Consider the following 23409-nt stretch of genomic DNA (forward strand, 5'->3'; position numbering starts at 1 on the left):
GACTTTGAACCTTCTGTGCATGATTTTGGAATCAATGGCACTCTGCAGCTCCAACCTGGCCGAAGGAAAGTCACGATACCGAAGCTTGAATGAATCCGAAACTTTCGTACTCGTTGCAACAAATACGATTTTGTTGCACAAATTGTCGCAAAGTATGAAAAAGTCGCGCAAATTAAAGAAACTATCGCAGTCGTACTTTAATGAATGTGCCCCGTTGACTAATAAAAAAGAAGCTGTTTCCAGACCCCGGCATTGTTTTAAGTAAAATTTGGTGTTAGAAAATAGGCGCTTGATGCTACACCAGGCATACATGGCCTGTGGTGGATTGAGATGCCAGAGGCCCACCAGAAAACCTCAAACCACGGGCCCATTCTCAGGCCCAGATTTGTGGCAAGGCCACAAAGGCTTGGGCCTAGGGTGGCAACAAAATTTTTACATTTTGCGCCCATACGGGGTGCAAAATGTTGCGTATGTCACCTGGTTCTCAGGGCACCTGGATTTGAAATTCAGTGCTGCCCATTCTCCAAACTATTTTTGTTTCTCTTTGTTCCACTAGTCTATTTTCTTTACATACTATAATCTATTCTTCAGTCGCTTTGTTTCCAAGCAAGAAAAGGGAATGGCCATGAAAGACCAAATGGTTAGAGGCAGGAGGGCCCACTGACACCTGGGAGTTTTCCTGGTCTCCCTGACACTGTACATGGCAGCTATATGGCAATGCTCTCAAACCTATCCTTCCAATGGGGGCATGTCTGGGAAAACTGCAAACATCACTAGAGTACAACAAGCCCTTGTAAATTATTTATTTTATTTATTTCTTCACACAACAAAGATCTGAAGTAATCACTTGTCTGCGGGCAACAGGCTGCTCTGTGGGAGCAAGATAAGAATGAGGCACGGCCTGAGGGATTCACCACACAGAATCACCACACAGAATCACCTCAGCCCCGCTACCCTCCCGGCATAAACTGCTAAGGTTCAGCGTGTTCCTAGGAGGGGCCGCCAGCAGTCCCCGCCTCACTATAGGGCAGCCCTGAGAGCAAAACAGGAAGGAAGAAAGCAGCGCAGCCAGGGAGAGAAAGAGGGAGAGGGTAGGAGGCAGCAGCGGCAGTAGTAGTAGCAGCGGCAGTAGCAGCAGCAGCAATAGCGACAGTAGCAGTACTAGCAGCAGCCAGAGTGAGTGCATTGCGAGCCCGGCAGCTGCACAGCTGGAATTAAAGGCAATGTGAGAGACATGAGGCACAGCCAGGGGATCTATGCAAGGAGAGGCTCAGCCTGCAGGCACCTCACTAGGATCAGTGGATCTGCAGCCAGGGATGTGCGCTTCCCCCTGCACTGATTCATGATCATGGAGATTGAAAACATTGTGGCCAACACTGTCTTGCTGAAAGCCAGAGAAGGTAAGGGAGACTTGTTGTGTACAAACCATTCCACCTGGGGGGCTTGATGTGAAAGCTGCAGCCCTACATGGCAGAGGCAGGCATGCATGGTATGTAGCCGGGGCTGTGCCTCCCCTGTGCATCCCCTCCGCACAGTGCAAGCAAATCCTGCAGCCTGCCAGCGCAAAACTGGGGGTTAAGGGGCTGGAGATGCCATTGACTCCTTCCAGCGTGTTGCAGTGTGTTGCTGATCTTGTGAATGGAAGGAGGGATCCAGGGCAGGAATGTGTGTGTGTGAATGCACCATCCTGTCAGGCACCTAGAAATGCAAATGATCACTACAAACCAAACAGGGCTTGTCAGTAACATTCTGGGCGCTTATGCCGTGGAGCTGTTGTTTTTGTTTCCCTGCTCTGTATGCTAAGCTCTCATGCTGCCCTTAACGCCTTTGTGTTCAACCTGCTCACAAACACAAAAGACAGTTATTTTTGCAGAGGTGTAAAAGTCCCTGCGCCCTTTTTATCGCAGGTAACTGGTTATGTGAGGTGGTGATATTGTTTAATCCTTTCCCACATAGCTGGGTATTGCCAGTGGCACTTCCACCCTATTCACTGTCACGGCAATGTGGCCCAGAATGGGGGAAAGTTTTATTTGTCCTTTACAGAGGGAGTCTTGTATATGTCACTTTTCGCTACGACTTAGTAGTTCCTATCTCAGGTTGTGATTGTTTAAAAGTTATGGTGGTACTTATTGTACAGCGCTGCGGAATATGTTGGTGCTTTATAAATAAATGTTAATAATAATACCAAGCAAGACTGGTAGTTGTAAATCAGACGGGAAGTCACAGGGGTTCCCCTTAACTAATTGCTAATAACTGGTCCTGTTGCACTAAACGGCCCAGCAGAGAGGTCTGGCGCTTAGCCCAGGGTCCAACGGCCGTGTTGGTTAGAGATGAGTCTAAAAGCTGTCAGATGCAACAGGTTGCCACTGTTTGTGTATGTCACCCCTGGAACCTATCATGCCCACTGCCACAGAATGATTTTTGACCCTTTATCAACAAATAATATTACATTGGGCTTTGAGTCTGCATGTATAGTTATCAGTTACATGAGTCTTCCTGTGACAGTGGGGTTAAGTTAGACGGAAGAACAGACCATTATTCGACATGTAAAACAAAAATGGTGCCTGTGCTGGGGAAAATAATTGTTCTCCGGACAGGGGGGGATATTGGTACGAAAGTTGTTCCTTTGTATACAAAGTTAAAATCCCACTGCTGATTTGAAAAATCTGTCCAACAGAGGGCACCGTTTCATTAGAGTCTTCCAACCATGGCAGCCCCCACTGATATGACAGATATGCAGCTATGCTTCCTTGTGCAGAGCAACCAGCACCAATATGGTTTATTTAATTTGACTAAAAAAAATAAAAAGCATTTATGCCTGAAATCATTTTATGGAGTACGATGGTCCTCGGGAACCTTTTTTTTTTCCTTTCCTTTTTGAAAGAATTTAAATCACCACTTTTCTTTCATAGGAAAATGTAATGGAATTGTTAAGTCTGCATTCTGTGACACAGATTCTGATCCCCATTGTAAGCAGCAGTTGTGTCCTGCTTTATGGCTGTAATTCTAGCTATCTGTATAACAGAGCATTCTGTCACAGTGACACAGATCCCGATACCCACTGTAAGCAGCAGCCGTGCCCTGCTTTATGGCTGTAATTCTAGCTATCTGCATAACAGAGCATTCTGTCACAGTGGCACAGATCCCGATACCCACTGTAAGCAGCAGTCCTGCCCTGCTTTATGGCTGTAATTCTAGCTATCTGCATAACAGAGCATTCTGTCACAGTGGCACAGATCCTATCTGATCCCCCCATTGTAAGCAACAGTTGTGTCCTGCTTTATGGCTGTAATTCTAGCTATCTGCATAACAGAGCATTCTGTCAGAGTGACACAGATCCTGATACCCACTGTAAGCAGCAGTCCTGTCCTGCTTTATGGCTGAGGTCCTAGCTATCTTTATAGCAGAGTGTCATGTCACATTGGACACAGATCCTATCTGACACCAATTGTTTACATTACTGTGGGATTTTAAGACCTTAATGGAGTTAAAAGCAGTATCACCGTGTTAGATGAAAAGCTCCAGGGCAACTTTTATGTATACAGTTTTATAAGAAATGGATAAAGCTAGTAGCATAAAGATATGCACCACAAGTCATAAGTTTGTGAAAACAAAATAGCAATATTTAAGTCTTGGGAGTCTGGACACGAGCAGATTTTTAGCACTGCAGTATCTCAGTGATCAGCAATAGGGGAATGCATTTGTGGTCTTGAGTCTGAACTTTCCCCATTCATTCTGGGGCTGTTGGCGAGTTCACTTGTAAATTGTCGGAGTGATATAAAGTGAGTGGAATCTAAAAACATTAGCTCATTTACTGCTGGGCTCTGCAACTCATTTCAGCGTCCCAGAGGCTCAGAAGCACTTAAACATATTCCTGAGAACACTGCTAACTTTAGATACTACTTGCTATATTTAAACTAGCTATCTGCATTTCTTCCCTATTATCCTGCCTGTATTGTACATTCCAGCTGAGCAGTGTCCAGGGATCCACCGTAATTGGCAGCGACTGCGCTCTGCCATTTTGTGGTGGGCCAAGGCCTTGTCACTTACAGCTGACAGCACTTATGAGGATGATTGGTTATGTTTCACTTACGTCAGCAATCTCCAGCTTGTGCCCCTCAAACCTAGATTTGAGCTACAAATCCCAGACTCCTTTTTGGTGGGTGCTAGAGGCAGGGAAGAACTTTCTTTTTCCCAGAGGCTATTATCCCAATGCTACTATAGGCACCATCTCTCCCTACTATACCTGCTATCCCACAGCCACAGTCCCTTCCCAGAGGCTATTATCCCCCCACAGCTACTATAGGCACCATCTCTCCCTACTATACCTGCTATCCCACAGCCACAGTCCCTTCCCAGAGGCTATTATCCCCCCACTGCTACTATAGGCACCATCTCTCCCTACTATACCTGCTATCCCACAGCCCCAGTCCCTTCCCAGAGGCTATTATCCCCCCCACTGCTACTATAGGCACCATCTCTCCCTACTATACCTGCTATCCCACAGCCCCAGTCCCTTCCCAGAGGCTATTATCCCCCCACTGCTACTATAGGCACCATCTCTCCCTACTATACCTGCTATCCCACAGCCACAGTCCCTTCCCAGAGGCTATTATCCCCCCACTGCTAATATAGGCGCCATCTACTATACCTGCTATCCCACAGCCTACTCCGCCTGTGTTGTACTATGTTATAACCTATTATTTCTATTTTACTCTAACCATATAAAGGCAGTATTTAGTGGGCCCAGGTTGGATGCACCTAGTCTACTTTAGCTTCATGCATGTAACACAAACTTACAGTTACCGTGTGTGTACGTCAGGTAGAACTGGGAAAATATGTAAAGACCTTATTCAACCTTATAGCAATTTGTAGTAAATGACTTGTCAAAACCAGGGCTGGATGACTCTCTCGCTAGTGACAAGCAGTTACATATTCCATGCGGCTGCTCTACAACGCGAGACACAAACCTCTTTTGTTCGGTGACTTAGCTGTTAAGACAAATCAATCATTTGTTGAAACACAACTCAGGTTTAACTATCAGTTATTTGTTAGTACAGTACATAATTTATAGTTATGTGGGTGACATACAACAATATTTCTAAAATATCAAAATGCAACTGAGGTGATAAAGTTTAAAAACAAAAAAAACAAAAAAATCCCTTGACTGTAACAGAATTAAGCCAGTTCTGAGCACGGAAACAAATTAAGGTAACTCATTTTAGTTAATGGTTAATAAAAAATAAAAAAGTGCACAGTAAAAAAAAAGAAAAAAATAAAGTGGGAACATTTCCTACAAATAATAAAACTCAAATGAGTGAAAATGAGAAGTTCATGGGAAAAACACCTCTTACTTTTTCTTGCCATTTTTTTTTAAATAGACCTCTGAAATTAGTTGAGAGCTCTGAAATATATAAACTTCCCTTTAATACAAAAACCGGTGTGTCTGTATGAAACCATCTTGTTGCTAGGAAATGTCTTTATACCACAGACCATAAATCGCAGTGGAACCCAGAAACATAGATTCTATGGCAGTTTAGAATGGTTGGCAAGTCCTTGGTAGGCAACGCTGTAACATATTCATAATGTGTTGGGAACCATTATTTACCAGGCCCAGACTGGCAATCTGTGGGTTCTGGCAAATGCCAGAGGGGCTGCTGTAAGGTGCCACAGACAGTCACTATTTATTGGGCTGGTGGGGGGCATTTGGGCCTCTGTGTACTTGATTGCCAGGGCCTATTTTGAATCCTAGTCCAGCCCTGTTCATGATAGCAGGTTGACGCAAGTTGGACGTGCTAGAGGCAACATGTTTGGTTACTATATAGATGTGTGGAAGAGGTTGCTGTAGTGCTAGGCTCTGTAAACATGTCCACTTGGAGGCTGCTGTGAACCTAGAACTTTCTGTATATTTCACTTCATGCTTCTCATTTGTTAGGCAACTTCAGTTTCCCATCCGCAAAGCATCATTTTAAAGGCTAATGCATAGCCAAGGGTGAAATTCAGGTGTACAAAAGAAGTATTAGCTAGAACAGGGGTAGGGAACCTATGGCTAGGGAGCCAGATGTGGCTCTTTTGATGGCTGCATCTGGCTCGCTGCCAAATCTTTAATAAAAAAAATAACGGGGGGCGTGGCCTGCTCTTGGTGGATAGAGGACGTGTTTTAAGACGTTCTAAGACGTGTTCTAAGCTCTTGAACACGTCTTCTATCCGCTAAACGCAGGCCAAGCTCTCCTCCACATCACATCCACGTCCGGTATCCTTCGCACCCACCCTACCTTGCCCCTGCACTTGGCGGATAGAAGACGTGTTCTAAGCCTTAGAACACGTCTTCTATCGGCCGAGCACAGGCCACGCCCTCCTCTGCATCACATCCGGCATCCTTGGGACCCACCCTACCTTGCCCCGCAGCATCTGTGGCCAAACATATTGTATGGCTCTCACGGAATTACATTTTAAAATATGTGGTGTTTATGGCTCACTCGGCCAAAAAGGTTCCTGACCCCTGAGCTAGAAGAAAAGCTTTGTAATAATCGCAGTGGAGCGGTGCTGTTCTTGGACAGCATTCTACGTCTGGTAGAGGACAACGTAAAATAATGGTGGAAACTAGCATAACAAAATCATACTTATAAGTTTTTTGTAGCTGATTATTTCTGCAGTTGTGTCAGATGGGCAACAAAGGAGCATTTATACAGCACCTTTTTTGGCACAAAATAGTTTTTACCCAGCTTTATGAGGCGCGTTCATCAATGTACGAATCTGAATCACGAAATATGACAATTTCTGATGATCGAAAATGTCACAAATTCTTTTTGTTGTTGGCGATCTGAAAGTCACAAAATTTTTGTATCCCAACGACTGTAAATGGCGCAAAACCCTTTCTGACTTTGAAACTTCAATGCATGATTTGGGAAGCTTTCCATAGGACTCAATTGGAACTCTGCAGCTCCCACCTGGTCCAAGGAACGTCTCACATAGGGCTCAATGGCACTCTGCAGCTCCAACCTGGCCCAAGGAAAGTCTCCCATAGGGCTCAATGGCACTCAGCAGCTCCAACCCGGCCCAAGGAAAGTCTCCCATAGGACTCAATAGCACCCTGCAGCTCCAACCTGGCCCAAGGAAAGTCTCCCATAGGGCTCAATGGCACTCTGCAGCTCCAACCCGGCCCAAGGAAAGTCTCCCATAGGGCTCAATGGCACTCTGCAGCTCCAACCCGGCCCAAGGAAAGTCTCCCATAGGGCTCAATGGCACTCTGCAGCTCCAACCTGGCCCAAGGAAAGCCTCCCATAGGGCTCAATGGCACTCTGCAGTTCCAAACCGGCCCAAGGAAAGTCTCCCATAGGGCTCAATGGCACTCTGCAGCTCCAACCCGGCCCAAGGAAAGTCTCCCATAGGGCTCAATGGCACTCTGCAGCTCCAACCTGGCCCAAGGAAAGCCTCCCATAGGGCTCAATGGCACTCTGCAGTTCCAAACCGGCCCAAGGAAAGTCTCCCATAGGGCTCAATGGCACTCTGCAGCTCCAACCCGACCCAAGGAAAGTCTCCCATAGGGCTCAATGGCACTCTGCAGCTCCAACCCGACCCAAGGAAAGTCTCCCATAGGGCTCAATGGCACTCTGCAGCTCCAACCCGGCCCAAGGAAAGTCTCCCATAGGGCTCAATGGCACTCTGCAGCTCCCACCTCGTCCAAGGAACGTCTCCCATAGGGCTCAATGGCACTCTGCAGCTCCAACCCGGCCCAAGGAAAGTCTCCCATAGGGCTCAATGGCACTCTGCAGCTCCAACCCGGCCCAAGGAAAGTCTCCCATAGGGCTCAATGGCACTCTGCAGCTCCAACCCGACCCAAGGAAAGTCTCCCATAGGGCTCAATGGCACTCTGCAGCTCCAACCCAGCCCAAGGAAAGTCTCCCATAGGGCTCAATGGCACTCTGCAGCTCCAACCTGGCCCAAGGAAAGTCTCCCATAGGGCTCAATGGCACTCTGCAGCTCCAACCCGGCCCAAGGAAAGTCTCCCATAGGGCTCAATGGCACTCTGCAGCTCCAACCTGGCCCAAGGAAAGTCTCCCATAGGGCTCAATGGCACTCTGCAGCTCCAACCCGGCCCAAGGAAAGTCTCCCATAGGACTCAATGGCACTCTGCAGCTCCAACCCGACCCAAGGAAAGTCTCCCATAGGGCTCAATGGCACTCTGCAGCTCCAACCCGGCCCAAGGAAAGTCTCCCATAGGGCTCAATGGCACTCTGCAGCTCCAACCCGGCCCAAGGAAAGTCTCCCATAGGGCTCAATGGCACTCTGCAGCTCCAACCCGGCCCAAGGAAAGTCTCCCATAGGGCTCAATGGCACTCTGCAGCTCCAACCCGACCCAGTGAAAGTCTCCCATAGGACTCAATGGCACTCAGCAGCTCCAACCTGGCCCAAGGAAAGTCTCCCATAGGGCTCAATAGCACTCTGCAGCTCCAACCTGGCCAAAAGAAAGTCACGATACCAAAGCTTGAATGAATTCCGAAACTTTCTTATGCATTTCGACAAATACGATTTTGTCGCATAAAAAAAGTCATGTAATTGTAACCAATTGTACATTGATAAATGGGCCCATATATGTACAGTTTGCCCCTAGTATTGCTTTTAGTAGTGCAAGGTGTACAATGCAGAAGAGGAATGTTTTTTTGCGCATGGATAGCTATGACTTATTTCTTTGCTACAATGGGTATAGTTTTCCTTCTGTTTCAAGTCGAATTTTCAGATTTCTGGGAAATAGATAAAATAAGTACGGCCTCTGTCCCCTCCAGGCTGCTTTCCCGTTCAGAAGGATTTTCTGTCTACTTGGTTTATACTAATGGAATTATTGATCTTTGCTGCCCATATTCACTCCCTCAATCTATGCTCTTTCTTGTGGCCCCTCACTGCCTGACCAGCTCTGTGCTATATCATTGTACATGCTGAGCTCCCAAGGTATGGTAGCCCTGGCCACAGCGGATCATTCTCTTTCGTCTATTTATCTGGTGTGTCATCTGCCTGACTTTTAAAAGGGTTAATGAGATAAATCTGCAACCACAAAGTCGATTGAGTAGTTAGCTGATTCAGTTTCACAAATTTTGGAAGTTTTGATGAAATGTAAATGGCAGAAAAAGGAGCATTGTTTTATATTCTGTTTATATATGTTTATTTTCTTGGTCCTTTATATAGGCTTTACTGACATTTTGCCTAATTTTACAATTTTGTGCTTAAAGTCGTAGTGTTGGAGTCGTGGAGTTGCCACTTGCTTATGTGGGACATATATGGGCTACATGGGTACAGTATATGTGCCAGTATGTATTGCTGGTATATGCACCATATGTTTAGGTATTGCACCAAATATCTTGTTGTTGCTGGTATCTATGATGCAAACTTACTCATTACAGGTATATGTCAACTTAATTAGGCACTGGGGGTATATTTGCCTCTTGTATATGTTTGTTGGCATACCCGTCTCATGTCTTGGCATTGCTGGCATATGCAACTATTGAGGCGGTATCTGGCAGTATTTGTATTACTAATACAGGTATGGGATCTGTTATGTGGAAACTGGTTTTTCAGAAAGTTCCAAATTAGAGAGAGGCCATCGCCCATCTCCATAAATTAAATAATTCTAATTTTTAAAAATGATTTCCTCTCTGTAATAATAAAACAGTACAGGAGGTATGGGATACCTTATCCGGAAACCTGTTTTCTGAATTACCGAACGGCCATCTCCAATAGACTCCATTATAAGCAAATAATTCCAATTTTTAAAAATACAGTTTTAATAAAACAGTACCTTGTACTTGATACTATCTAAGATATAATTACCCCTTATTGGGGGCAGAACAGCCCTATTGGGTTTATTTAATGGTTAAATGATTCCCTTTTCTCTGTAATAATAAAACAGTACCTGTACTTGATCCCAACTAAGATATAATTACCCCTTATTGGGGGCAGAACAGCCCTATTGGGTTTATTTAATGGTTAAATGATTCCCTTTTCTCTGTAATAATAAAACAGTACCTGTACTTGATCCCAACTAAGATATAATTACCCCTTATTGGGGGCAGAACAGCCCTATTGGGTTTATTTAATGGTTAAATGATTCCCTTTTCTCTGAAATAATAAAACAGTACCTGTACTTGATCCCAACTAAGATATAATTACCCCTTATTGGGGGCAGAACAGCCCTATTGGGTTTATTTAATGGTTAAATGATTCCCTTTTCTCTGTAATAATAAAACAGTACCTGTACTTGATCCCAACTAAGATATAATTACCCCTTATTGGGGGCAGAACAGCCCTATTGGGTTTATTTAATGGTTAAATGATTCCCTTTTCTCTGTAATAATAAAACAGTACCTGTACTTGATCCCAACTAAGATATAATTACCCCTTATTGGGGGCAGAACAGCCCTATTGGGTTTATTTAATGGTTAAATGATTCCCTTTTCTCTGAAATAATAAAACAGTACCTGTACTTGATCCCAACTAAGATATAATTACCCCTTATTGGGGGCAGAACAGCCCTATTGGGTTTATTTAATGGTTTAATGATTCCCTTTTCTCTGTAATAATAAAACAGTACCTGTACTTGATCCCAACTAAGATATAATTACCCCTTATTGGGGGCAGAATAGTCCTATTGGGTTTATTTTATGGTTAAATGATTCCCTTTTCTCTGTAATAATAAAACAGTACCTGTACTTGATCCCAACTAAGATATAATTAATCCTTATTGGGGCAGAATAGTCCTATTGGGTTTATTCACTATTTGAACAATTGATTAGCAGACTTAAGTTATAGCGATCAAAATTACGGAAAGATCCCTTATCTGGAAAAACCCAGGTCCCATACCTGTACCTGTACTTGATCCCAACTAAGGTATAATTAATCCTTATTGGAGGAAAAACAATCCTATTGGGTTTATTTAATGCATAAATGATTTTTCAATAGACTTAAAGGAGCAGTAACACCAAAAAATGAAAGTGTATAAAAGTAACTAAAATATAATGTGCTGCTGCCCTGCACTGGTAAAAGTTGTGTGTTTACTTCAGAAAGTCTACTATAATTTATATAAATAAGCTGCTTTGTAGCCATGGAGGCAGCCATTCAAAGGAGAAAAGGCACAGGCACATAGCAGATAACAGATAAAACACTATTGTATTCTACAGAACTTATATGTTATCTGCTATGTAACCTGTGCCTTTTCTCCTTTTTTTCCAGCTTGAATGGCTGCCCCTGTGGCTACACAGCAGATTATATAAATTATAGTAGTGTTACTGTAGCAAACACACCAGTTTTACCAGTGCTATTACTTAAAAGCTCTTTCATTTTTTGGTGTTACTGTTCCTTTAAACATGGAAATCCAAATTACAGAAAAACCCCAGGTCCCAAAGATTCTGGATAACAGGTCCCATACCTGTAGTTGCAACACACGATTAGGCGTCACTTGTATATACATGTTGCGGTGTTTGGGTTATATTAACCACATGTGGTGTTGGTATGTGTGCCACTTACGTATGTACTTAATGTATATATCATTGTCAGGTTTTAGTGAATTTACTGAACAGCTTTTCAGTGCATTTTGGGTCTGTTTCTGCTGGTGACTGTTCAGCATCGCATTGTGGAAATGAGCAGCTCAGAACTATTTTGATCTAAGCAGATGGCCTGAAAAATGAAGCCAAGATCCGAGCTGACGGTCGATTGTGCACATTTTATTCTTGCTGACGGCACACTCATTGCCTTCCAGCAAAGTGCGTTGGGGGTGTTTAGGGTAAGGTGGGAGATGTTATACAGCGGCAGGGTGGGAGAGCATGTCCTGCGGGGATGTATTGCTGTTTATTATTGGTGGGTACTTACCTGTGTGTCAGAAGTGACACTCACTAATGAACTTGTGCTGTGGCAGCAATTTAAATTTTGTGTGAAAACGGACCTAACCCCGAGGCAGGTCTATCCATGCAGTGGGCAGATATTTGACAAACAATATATTTAAGGATCTGATTATATGAAACTGGGGTTCTCATACATAGAAGTCTAATGAGTTATTGAGCAGCCTGGGGCCATAAAATCCCCCAGGGGGCCACACCTGTCTCTCAGTCTTCTGTTATGAAAGTGCTGCCCTAAGATTTCCACTACCAGTTATAATAATGTCTTATTGTGCCTCTAGGTGATTCAGTATGATGTAGAGAGTAATATTCTGAGACAATTTGTGATTGGTCTTTATTTTTTATTATTTGTAGTTTTTTTTTAGTTATTTCATTTTCAGTTCACCAGCTCTGCAGTTTGGAGTTTCAGATGCTATTTGGTTGCTAGGGTCAAATTTACCTGATTAACCAGGGAGTGGTTTGGATGGCAGACTGGTATATGAATAGAAGAGGGCCTGAATAGTAAAGAGAGTTACAAAAAGTAACAGTAACAATAAAATTGTAGCCTCACAGGGCAATAGTTTTTGGCTGCTGGGGTCAGTGACCCCCATTTAAAATTAAAAAACTAAAACAAATAAATAATGAAGACCAACTGAAAAGTCATTCTATAACATACTAAATGTTATCTTCAAGGTGAAACACCTCTTTAAGTCTGCTACTTGCCTAGTAACCCATAGCAACCAATCATTTGGTAGCACTACTGTCATATCTTTTAAAACAAACATCTAATTGGTTGATGGAACACTCGATGTGGGCAAACATGAGACTTTTTATTGCATTTCCACATTAGCACATTACAATTTCTTTGTTCAAGATTTGTAGTCAGCCAATCAGAGTATCAGAACCTTCAAAATGTCACTGATGCAGCTCAGCAACAAAACAAATGTGAAACCGATGGTCATATACAGTATCTATGGATCTCTTCAAAAAATATGCAACACCCAGCGCCCCGCCCCCCTAGCGTACTTCGGTTGCCCATCCTTGTTCTAAAAAGGTTTTTACTTTGAAGGAGACATATTGGATAAATGAAAAAAAATCCCTAATTTTGTATGGTTTCAGTTTGGGCTAAAATGTGGCGTATACTTGTCATTTTGTCCTGCTGACATTACTAATGTTACTAAACCTCTCTATAAATTTTGGTTTGAGGAAACAGATATGAATGTGGTTACGCTTTGAGGTCTGATATTGGGCATGGCTTTTCACCATGCTGATTTCACTTTCCGAAGATATGTGTCTAGAGACATTGTTACTGGGGAGGCGAGAGAGAATTTATTTGTTGTTGGGAGCTCCCTTGATAAGAAGGGTGGGTGAATTTGAACACACTATACAGGCTGAATATAGTAATATATACCCCAGTATATACCCTCAGTTACACTGCTGCTGCAGCATATCACTTGAGCTTCATTCAGATGTACAAGTTAAGGGGCTCTTTGCGGAGCACAGGGTGCAAAGAGATTTATTGCTGTTACTTACTAGACTGTCCCATACCCTAATACAGGGGTCCCCAACCTTTCTTACATGTGAGCCACAGTCAAAAATAAAAAGACTTGGAGAGCAACACAAGCACCATAAAAGTTCATGGAGGAGCCAAATAAGGGCTGTGATTGGCTATTAGGAAGCCTCTATGCACCCTATCAGCTTACAGGGGGCTTTATTTGGTAGTAAATCTTTTTATTATTATTCAACCAAAACTTGCCACCAAGTCAGGAATTCAAAAATAACTACCTGGTTTGGGGACATTGGGAACAACATCCAAGAGGTTGGGGAGCAACATGTTACCCCCGAGCCACTGGTTGGGGTTCACTGCCCTAATATGTTAATAGCCATGAGGTACAGGTAAAGTAGGGCCAAATCTTTTGGGGTGCCTCAACACCAATGGTTTTTTCACCAGACCCGCTAATGCCCACAGAAAATGTCTATGTAGTTAGTGTTGTAAGTACTGTATAGCCTACTCTCCTTCCTTAAAGGAACAGTAACACTAAAAAATGAAAGAGCTTTAAAGTAATAAAAATATAATGCACTGTTGCCCTGCACTGGTAAAACTGGTGTGTTTGCTACAGTAACACTACTATAATTTATATAATAAGCTGCTGTGTAGCCACGGGGGCAGCCATTCAAGCTGGAAAAAAGGAGAAAAGGCACAGGTTACATAGCAGATAACATATAAGTTCTGTAGAATACAATAGTGTTTTATCTGTTATCTGCTATGTGCCTGGGCCTTTTCTCCTTTGAATGGCTGCCTCCATGGCTACAAAGCAGCTTATTTATATAAATTATAGTAGACTTTCTGAAGTAAACACACAACTTTTACCAGTGCAGGGCAGCAGTACATTATATTTTAGTTACTTTTATACACTTTCATTTTTTGGTGTTACTGTTTTTCCCCTCTTGTGAATAATTCTGTAGTAAACATTATTAAAGTTGTTAATCCAAAAAGCTCTGCGTTTTCTCTCTCGGCTTCTTTAAATCTCTCATTAAACCATCTTTTTATCAGCTTATCTCTAATCCATTAATGCGATCAACCTCGCTGCTCTAAACTACTTCACTAGTTCTACTCCAGCTTCGTTCAGACAGTATGGGTCTTAGGGCTCTGGCACACGGGGAGATTAGTCGCCCGCGGCAAAACTCCCTGTTCGCGGGCGACTAATCTCCCGAGTTGCCTTCCCCTGCCATCCCACCGGCGAACATGTAAGTCGCCGGCGGGATGGCAGACGCGGCTGCGTGATTTCGCGCAAATCGCAGAAAAAGACTTCCCGAAATCGCCCCGCCGCGCCTGCCATCCCACCGGCGACTTACATTATATATATATTAATTATATCTAAGTATTGCTGCTGCCCCCCACCCCCATGAACACGGTGTCTGCTGTATGTATAGTTACACCACTGGGGGGGGGGGGGTCCTTCATGGCTTAAACAACCATCTTCTGGAGGAAATATACGTGTGCTCATTCGGGTATAATAATAGTCCTGTAAATCTGTTGGCCTATAGGAATTGGCAGCAATATATTACACTGACCGGGCCCTGATGGAAGATAACACGGTTGGAACCACAGCTTAGTGGGGGGGGGGGTTCGCTAAAGGTATGCATGCTTGCAAAGCCTTTTATCAATTAACTCTCTGCCTTTAAGTCATGTTATGTCACAAGAGTGCTGCAAGGAGAGCCATTATTGTATATCATGAATAAATGATGAAGATGATGAGAAATGGGAAAAGGCATAAAAGTTAAGCAAGAGTGGCTTCATTTCCAATTTTTCCAAGCGCATTAATGTTTTAGAGAAACTGCAGACGTTCTTTATTTTACTTCACATAACTGCTGATCACTTGTGGTATTTTGTTAATGCATGGAAACCCAGCCTCAGTGGAGGTGGTTTAAAGCGGCCGTCTCTGTGATACTTTAACAATTTAGGTTTCCATAGGTGTCGCTGGAATAGAGCTTAAAAAAAAACAAAAAAACTGAAACATTTTAAATTTAGAGATGGATCAAATCTTCCCAAATTCATCCCTTTAGATCAGTGTCGGACTGGAACGCCAGGGGCCCACCAGAAAACCTTGGACCATGGGCCCACTCTTTAAAGTATTATTCCTCCCTTGCTCATTTTATCTCTTTATTATCCTAGTCTCTTTGTTCCTCTTTGTTCTCATAAAGCAAAAGGGAACAACCATGAAGCAGGCCACATGGAATCCCGATGGACCAGTCCAACTCCAGCAAATAGTAAGGAGCAAGAGGCCCACTGACACCTGGGCCCACCGGGAGTTTTCCTGGGATCCCGGTGGGCCAGTCCGACACTGCTTTAGATTACTTAGCCCAAGGCTTTGGGCCACTTAGATTGATTGTTGTAAAGCCAAACTGTAGACACACAGCCCTGTGGGACAGAAACAATGGCATTCATGAGAAGGCCACACTGTTCTGCAGGCATTGGATACAGGATGGAGGCAGTGGATGGTATTAGGCATCGTACTGCTTGTCAGGTTCTATGGGTCAAGATAGTGACAGCAGTTTCATAACTATTAAGTTACTGGGCTCCAAAGCAAAATCATTTTAGGAGTCCAATAAACTTTGGAAATATGATATTTTTCAAAAATGCATATGAAAACGGCTTTGTTATTCTTTGCAGTTCATTCTAGTTGGGAATTTAGACAGCTGTCTGGTTGCTAAGGCAATTAAACCCAAAAAATGGCCTTGTCCTTGGGTGATGCTGACACATCATATGGCCGTTGTACATTTTATACTATATATCAGCCATGTCAAACAAACGATCAAGTCTTCTGTATGCTGATTTGACCCCCCTTTTCATGTAAGCTTTTCAAGCATTTAGGAACGTGGTGCAACCGAAAGGACATTTGAAATGGGATATAAGATGATGAGGATTTGTTCATCTAAATGTATTCTTGGAAAACTCAGCCTGAGTTGGGTGAGCGTTGGGGTGTGCACATATTGCCTGTCTTGGATATTCTTGGAGCTATAACAGGGTGACAGACACTGTTATTATTGTGGACTTAAGCTGGCCATACATGTTCAGATTTTAGTCTTCTTCCGACGAACGTTCAGATACTGGTCGTATGTTTAAATGCAATGATCTGAAACTAACATTTAGGCTGAACTTGTAGGATAAAGCCCTAAAAATGCAAATTGGAAGATGTTTTGAACATGAAATAGTTGGCACCAATCATACGACAGTGACTTCCACTGTAGGTCCCCCAAGGATATTGTCAGATACACAATACATGCGCCGATTTTATCGTTATCTGACCAAAATTTTCTAATCTGCCTGATCGACTCACAGTCAATCACCATGGTGTGAAAATTATCGAGACGATAATTCTGAGCCCATACATGGTCTGAAAATCGTACAGAGGCGGGCCAAGTCGGGTGGGCTCTGCCTCATTTGGCAATGCTACCTTGATTTCAATTGGTCCCATGCATGGCCTAGAAAACCACCAACTCATAGTCTCCAATATGCAGGGAACCACAGCTCCTAAAATATAGAGCCCCAAACTAATTACCCCAGTGCAGTAACCCATAGTAACTAGTCAACAGTTAGCTTTAATTAGTGTGCTGCAGGTAGAATAATGAAAGCAAACCTTACATTGAGGTAACTTACCTTGTGTCTGTAAATGAAACCCATTATGAGAAAAGCGACCTTTATCTTAAGTTTTACTCAAGCACTACAGAGTAGTGGGTACATTTTAAAAATAAGAGCCCCCCAACACCCCCCAGGCTAAATGTACAGTGCTTGGAAGATTCTTGGACAATTTCCGAAGTTCACATTTGTATATTTTGTTTAAATCCACTTGCGGTTTTCGTTGCTTATATGCATAAATGAGCTTATGACGCACTTACCTTTCCCCTTGTTTCACAGAATTCACAGACGTGAGAATTTGTGCAGCATATTGTTCACGGTTGTTTGCAATTAACAGATTAGCAAATATTTTTGAGTGGAAAGGTTGAATAAATTGTTTAAAGGCTAATTAACTCATAAAATAATACACCTCCTATTGCTTCGTGGAATCTCCTACGTCCCTTACTGCTCTTGCACTTCTGCCTGTGATTGACCCCTCTCCTCTGGCCAGACCCGGACTGGCAATCTGTGGGTTCTGGCAAATGCCAGAGGGGCTGCTGTAAGATGCCATAGACACTCACTATTTATTGGGCTGCTGGGGGGCTGTTTGGGCCCCTGTGTACTTGAAATGCCAGGGTCTTTATTGAATCTCAGTCCGGACCTGCCTGTAGATGAAAATACAAGGGGCCACACAGGATATGGCCACTTTCAATTCTGTTCTGTGCACAAACGAAGCAGCAGAAAGTGTAGAGTAAGTTGCTGATGCTATATGAATAAATGATGACTTCTGATGCACAAGGCACATGACAGATGAAACTGATCCATAATACATGGATATTGGTCTGGATTGGCAGGCCACACTATTCATGTCCCAATAATTCTATGAAACAAAGGTACAATCAATATCTATATTAAGCCCCAGATAAGTACTGTATTGTTTTTGTATAAATTGCACTTTTGTAAATACCTCCCTTTTAACAAAAAAACATTTGTGTCGTCTATTCGTGTAGTAATTTTTAAATAGGGTGTGTATAAAGTGAGTATGGCAAATCTTTCTGTGGCCACTCTGCTATAAATTACACTGACTCTCTAAAGCGAATGATCATTTACTCACTACCCAGTGTGCTTATACATGCAGTTGGGTGCTAATATTCGGAAATCTGATTGGACCTTGCACATTAGGTGATCGGACTACTGGACCAAATTTGCAACTGAAAAGAAGCACTGGCTAGGTGAGGCTCACAGCAGCTAAAACAGTAGGGAGAGAAAAAGTAATGGCCGGTCTAGACTCACCCTCCGATGCTCTCTACCTCCACTCCCCACCGCGGTGGTGTCAAGGTTAACAGTCCTTACCAGGGTTGTTGTCAAGACCAAGGAGGAATCAGGAGTTCAGGCAGGCAGGAGTAATTCAACAAGCAGTATCTAAAGGTTAAGAGGGTCAAAGCTGAAATTCAGGCAAAGGTCAGGGTAGGCAGCAATTAGCGTAGTCTGAATCAGAGCAGAAGGGTCAAGGACCATTAGACCAAATCAAAATAACTATTTAGGCACACCCAGGCAGGGGCGGGACAAGCCCTAGGCAACACAGTTGGCCACCTCACCCCTGCCACCTCCCTTCCTTGCAATGAGAAGCGGCGGGGCAAGGGAGCACAGACTAGGGGTAGACAGGAGAGGTGCCTTGTTTGCATACCCCTAGTTCTGGCCCTGCATCCAGGAACTTACTAAGTAAGACCTACACTTGGGCATTGAACTCAGGTCTTCGATATCCTTTTATTTCTAATTTTGCGTCAAACCACAATGAGATTACGATATTCTGTGTCGCGCCAACGTGCTGTTGCAGCTATGGGTGCTGCAATTTCAAATAAAGAAAAGTTGAGCAGCACTCAGGACCACAACTTTTATGGAATTTAACAAAGACAGCTATGTTGGGTCATCAAACCTGACGCGTTTCGTGCCAAACCCTTAATCGTAGGCAGAAAGCAGTTGCACATGATTTCACTGGTTTAAAGAATTAAAAAAAAAAAAGAATATTACACAAAAATATTTCAGACTTGATTTTAATAAACGAGAACTGTGCCCTCACAGTCGCCCGTGGTGTTTAATTAGCTAAGTTGCTACTGACAGATTTATAGCGTCAGATTCCAAAACAATGTAACAATCACGCATTCAGTGTAGTGTTTTCCTTGTCAGCCAGACTGGGCTTTGTTTATTTCTACTTGTCATCAGGGGTATAAATTATCTCCGTAATAAAATATAAAAAAAACATTTACGAGCAATAGAACTGCAAAATGAAATCTTTATTGTTCTTCTCACCACAAACGAGTCCATTGCTAACGTTCTCTGCAAATTCCTTTTTCCCTTAAAACATTACAATTGGTTTTGACAAGGCCCCTTATAGTTGGGGATGTCCTTACATAGGGGGAAACGGAAACTTTGGTTTGTTATTATTTGTCTATAAGTACTTTTTACCCCCACTGCATATTTATCATCTTATAAAAGGGAATGTTTATGATTGTAGTAAGTCTGTGGTTTTTTTAAATCTTTCTATAAAGGGGCAATATACACCTATATACACCTTTTTTTCTACATAAGCAAAATAAATAGAATTTAAAGTGATAGTGACACGTTCCAGGTTTTAAATGGAATTTGTGACTAACTAGCTGGTCTCTGGCATGGCTTGAATTTGAACAGCTTCCTAAATGAGTGCATTCTTTGGGGGCGGGCCGGCGTTCTGAAATGTAAACACTCAAAGCCTATAAGAACATTGTCCCGCCCCCAAGGATGTTGTCACTCAGCTGTTCAACTTCAAGCGGGCTCAGAGACCAACACAGATTAGCAAGGGGTGAGCTGGGGGAGGCGGGGGGGGCACATCAGTTAGAAAATAATAGGGTTAAATAGGCATAGTTACACATTCCTGTTAAAGCCTGGATCGTAGCACTATCACTTTTAGTTGTTTGTATTATAAAGCAGAAGTGGAGTATTTTTGCTTCATACTTACTATATCATACTTATATTTTACCATTAATAAGCTGATGGTTTAAGCAAAAATACTGAGCTCTGTGTAAACAACTCCCCTGAGCAGGAGTCCATTATCCAAAGAGATTGCCCCGTACTACCTTGAAAGAACCCAACATGGAGGAGCTTTGATTTTCTTGATTAGCTCAGGAAATAACAAACTCCCAATACGTGGAATTCATGTTGAACAAGCCCCTTTAATCCACTGGAATTATGTTATATACGTTAACCATGTTTGCAATAGGTTTAGTAACCCATTGCAGCCAATCATGGTTCCTTATGACATCACATGCATACACTAGGTTTATTTCCATCTTGAGACAGTTAACTTACAGTTTTTTTAAGTATAGGGGAAAGCATAGTATGCATAGAAACCCACACAAGCACAGAGAGAGTCCATACACTTAATAGATATTGCCCTGCCTGGAATCAAACCCTAATCACTGTGCCACTGTACTGTTTTCTGTATGTAGTCGACTGGTAACTTCCATTGTACTGTTATGCCCTAAAAATTCTTATGGGTGTGTATACTTATAATTAATCTGTACATTACTTGGTGATTGGTTCATAGGAGTACAGATGAGGTATTTATACTTGCAGTTGAGTAAATACATGCTGTGCTTGGTTCAGATTTATTACGTAGTATACTAGTGTGGGATATAAATGTCCCTGTCTGTATATAGACATGTTCATGCCAAAGGGTACAAGGACAAGCAGATCATCTTTCCTCCTAAGATCTTAAGTACATTGTTGTTTAAGTACATGGTTCTCATTATACATAGTGTGAACATGGCTGATGAAGCTGACACTATATTGAGACTGACACCCCTGGAACATGCCGGTGTCCTTTATATTTAACCTTCCATGAGTCATATTTCTTTATGTGGTGTCCTGGTTTAAGCTGTGGTTCAGATCATTGGCACATAAGGCGATTTCTCCTTTAAAGGCTTGGGCAACACACACCCAGAATTGTGCCAAGTGCTATAGCTCATTGCATAGGGCTAAATAATAACCATTCAATAAATATTTGGCATTTGTTGCTTGTATCCAAGTTCATAGCTCGTGGCTGCTTAGAAGAATCCATTTCTATTTTTTTGCTTGATACAAAAATATTTCCTTGGTGCTTAGTAACAACAAGGGTTGCCACCTTGCCAGTAAAACTGATGGTCAACGCCAAAGAAAAAAAAAATATTTTTCCAGAAAAGTTGACAACCGTAGTAACAACCAACTGGATGGGACCTTTTGGGATGTTCTTTTGATAGACTTTGCCCAGACCTTCCAAACAGTGTTCAAGGTGTTCATCTTTTACCTTAGAACTTATTGATATTGTCCAAATCTGTCCATGTAATGAATTACTTATCAGCTAAAACATGCATTTGGGGGGTGGGGGGTAATATTAAAACAATTCTTTCATGCAAAGGAGCCTATAAGGGCTTTGGGAAGACTTGACCCCAAGTTGGACACACCTTGGGTTCTCAGACTTTGTGGTTGGCCTCCAGGAGCCTGGAGAGATATAGGATATATACATATTTGCTTTCCTCTGTATTCCTTGAGGCCCTGCCTATATGTTGGGGAAACTCGAGATGACCACAAATATAATGTCCTAGATTTTCTTGGAACTACATCAGTTTGACTGACAATGCAAAGGAAGCCAAAACCAAATGTTGGACCGCTTAGGGATTCATCATAACCAAATTGGTGACCAAAATTAAATCAAAAGGGAAAGCTAATTCACATAAACAACACTTTTTTCCTTTTATTGCACAATGTTTGGGTTTCGTAATTTTCCAAGCCATTGGGACAAAGTGTAAAGTTTGTGTTACTGAAGGCTCGTGCTGCTAAAGTGTAGTGCCACATAGGGGTTAAAGACTAGACAAGGCCTCCAGAAAAGCAAACGATAAAAAGAAAATGCATATTTATATCTATTAGAGCAAAAGAGTAAAGGTTAAAGGATTAAGCAAACATACGTTAAGGCAGAAGAATTTTGGAGCAGAGAAGTTTCCCTTCGAATTATAGCCCCGGACAAAAGCAAATGGGATCATTCTGTTAATTCTAAGAATAAATCTTTTTTACTGGGGTCAAACTCTGGCAGGTCAGTCATTCCCTCTGAGATGTGCCTTTTGGGATCTTGACGTAAGTCAAAATTTCCATTTAGCGTTGTGCCAGTCTGCTGTTTTTGGTATTATTTGTTTTTCCACCTAAAAGTCCTGTGTCGATGGTGAGCTCTGATGTGCACGGCTGCTGTAAAGGGAGCACTGTACTTAGCAGTTATGTACTTATATATGTCATCAATTACCTAACCGCATTTTTCTTCTGTAGGATCAGATTCCCCCTTTATGACTGTGGAGTGATGTATTACACCACTAAGTACAGCATATAACGAGCCAGAGCAGAATAAATGTCATTCATGTCAGTGGTGTACTTAAGCTTACCAGGCTGCCATACCCAGCAATCTCATCTTCCACATCAACCGCAGGCGGTGGGAGGGTTTGGGAGGTTTATGCCAGTTTGACTGCCACCTGGGCTATTATCTTAAAGGGAATATATATGTATAATATATGCTGTTCAATAGAATGTAGACGTCTTAATGACATAAAAAAGTAACTGCGGCAGCTTTTATCATTACACTGTAATGAGAAAGCGGGAGAACTGGTAGAGCATCTTTAGGGCTAAAAGGATTGAGCTCAATCCCCCTGGAGCTGAACAAATAAATAGCAAGGTGCTGGCTATGAGTTTAGGTTTTGCTCTGCACAGTGCTTTCAGGAGGAGGTGAAATGTACACAGCATTGCTTTGTTGTGGTGTGGCTCTTCTCTGGTGCCTCGGGGATGGGCAGCAAGATGCTCGGAGTTGTGGTTCACCACATCTGGAGGGCCTGCACTTTCCCATACCTGCCTTGCCCAATACTTCTCTTTCCTTTTGAGCAGAACATGTGTAAGGGTTTCTCACTTGGACCTAGTGTGGGTCCCTGTGCCCTATGTCATTTTTACCACTATAACTGCCCTTCAGCCCAGACACTTAGGGCAGTGACACGCGGGGAGATTAGTCAATTGTGATAAATCTTTGTCGTTGCGGGTGACTAATCTCCCCGCAATGCCATCCCACCGGCTAGAATGTAAATCTCCAGTGGGATGGCATATGTGGCACTGCGATTTGCAGAAGTCGTCTGAAGTTTACTCTTAGGCAACTTTGGCAAATCATGGCGCCGCGTATGCCATCCCAATTTACATTCTAGCAGGTGGGATGGCATTGCGGGGTCGCCCGTGACAATGGAGATTTATCGCGGCATGACTAATCTCCCCCTGTGTCACGGCCCTTAGGAGCAGATTTATCAACATTCTCATTTGCGTGGTTTTAGAATGTTTTGAAACCATGACTAAACTCATTTATTATAAGATCTGAATTGAAAAAGCACA

General features: G+C 42.8%; 1 protein-coding gene across 1 annotated transcript in view; it reads left to right on the forward strand.

The window, feature by feature from the left end:
• Positions 1-1091: 1091 nt before the first annotated feature.
• The window catches only part of grk4 (G protein-coupled receptor kinase 4), a 142422-nt gene continuing 120104 nt past the window's right edge, over positions 1092-23409 (forward strand). The window contains exon 1 of the mRNA NM_001006112.1: positions 1092-1400. Within this exon, the coding sequence (NP_001006112.1) occupies positions 1349-1400 (52 nt within the window). The 5' untranslated portion in view covers positions 1092-1348. The remainder of the gene's footprint in view (positions 1401-23409) is intronic.

The sequence above is a fragment of the Xenopus tropicalis genome, chromosome 1, assembly GCF_000004195.4.
Source record: "Xenopus tropicalis strain Nigerian chromosome 1, UCB_Xtro_10.0, whole genome shotgun sequence".
Lineage (NCBI taxonomy): Eukaryota > Metazoa > Chordata > Amphibia > Anura > Pipidae > Xenopus > Xenopus tropicalis.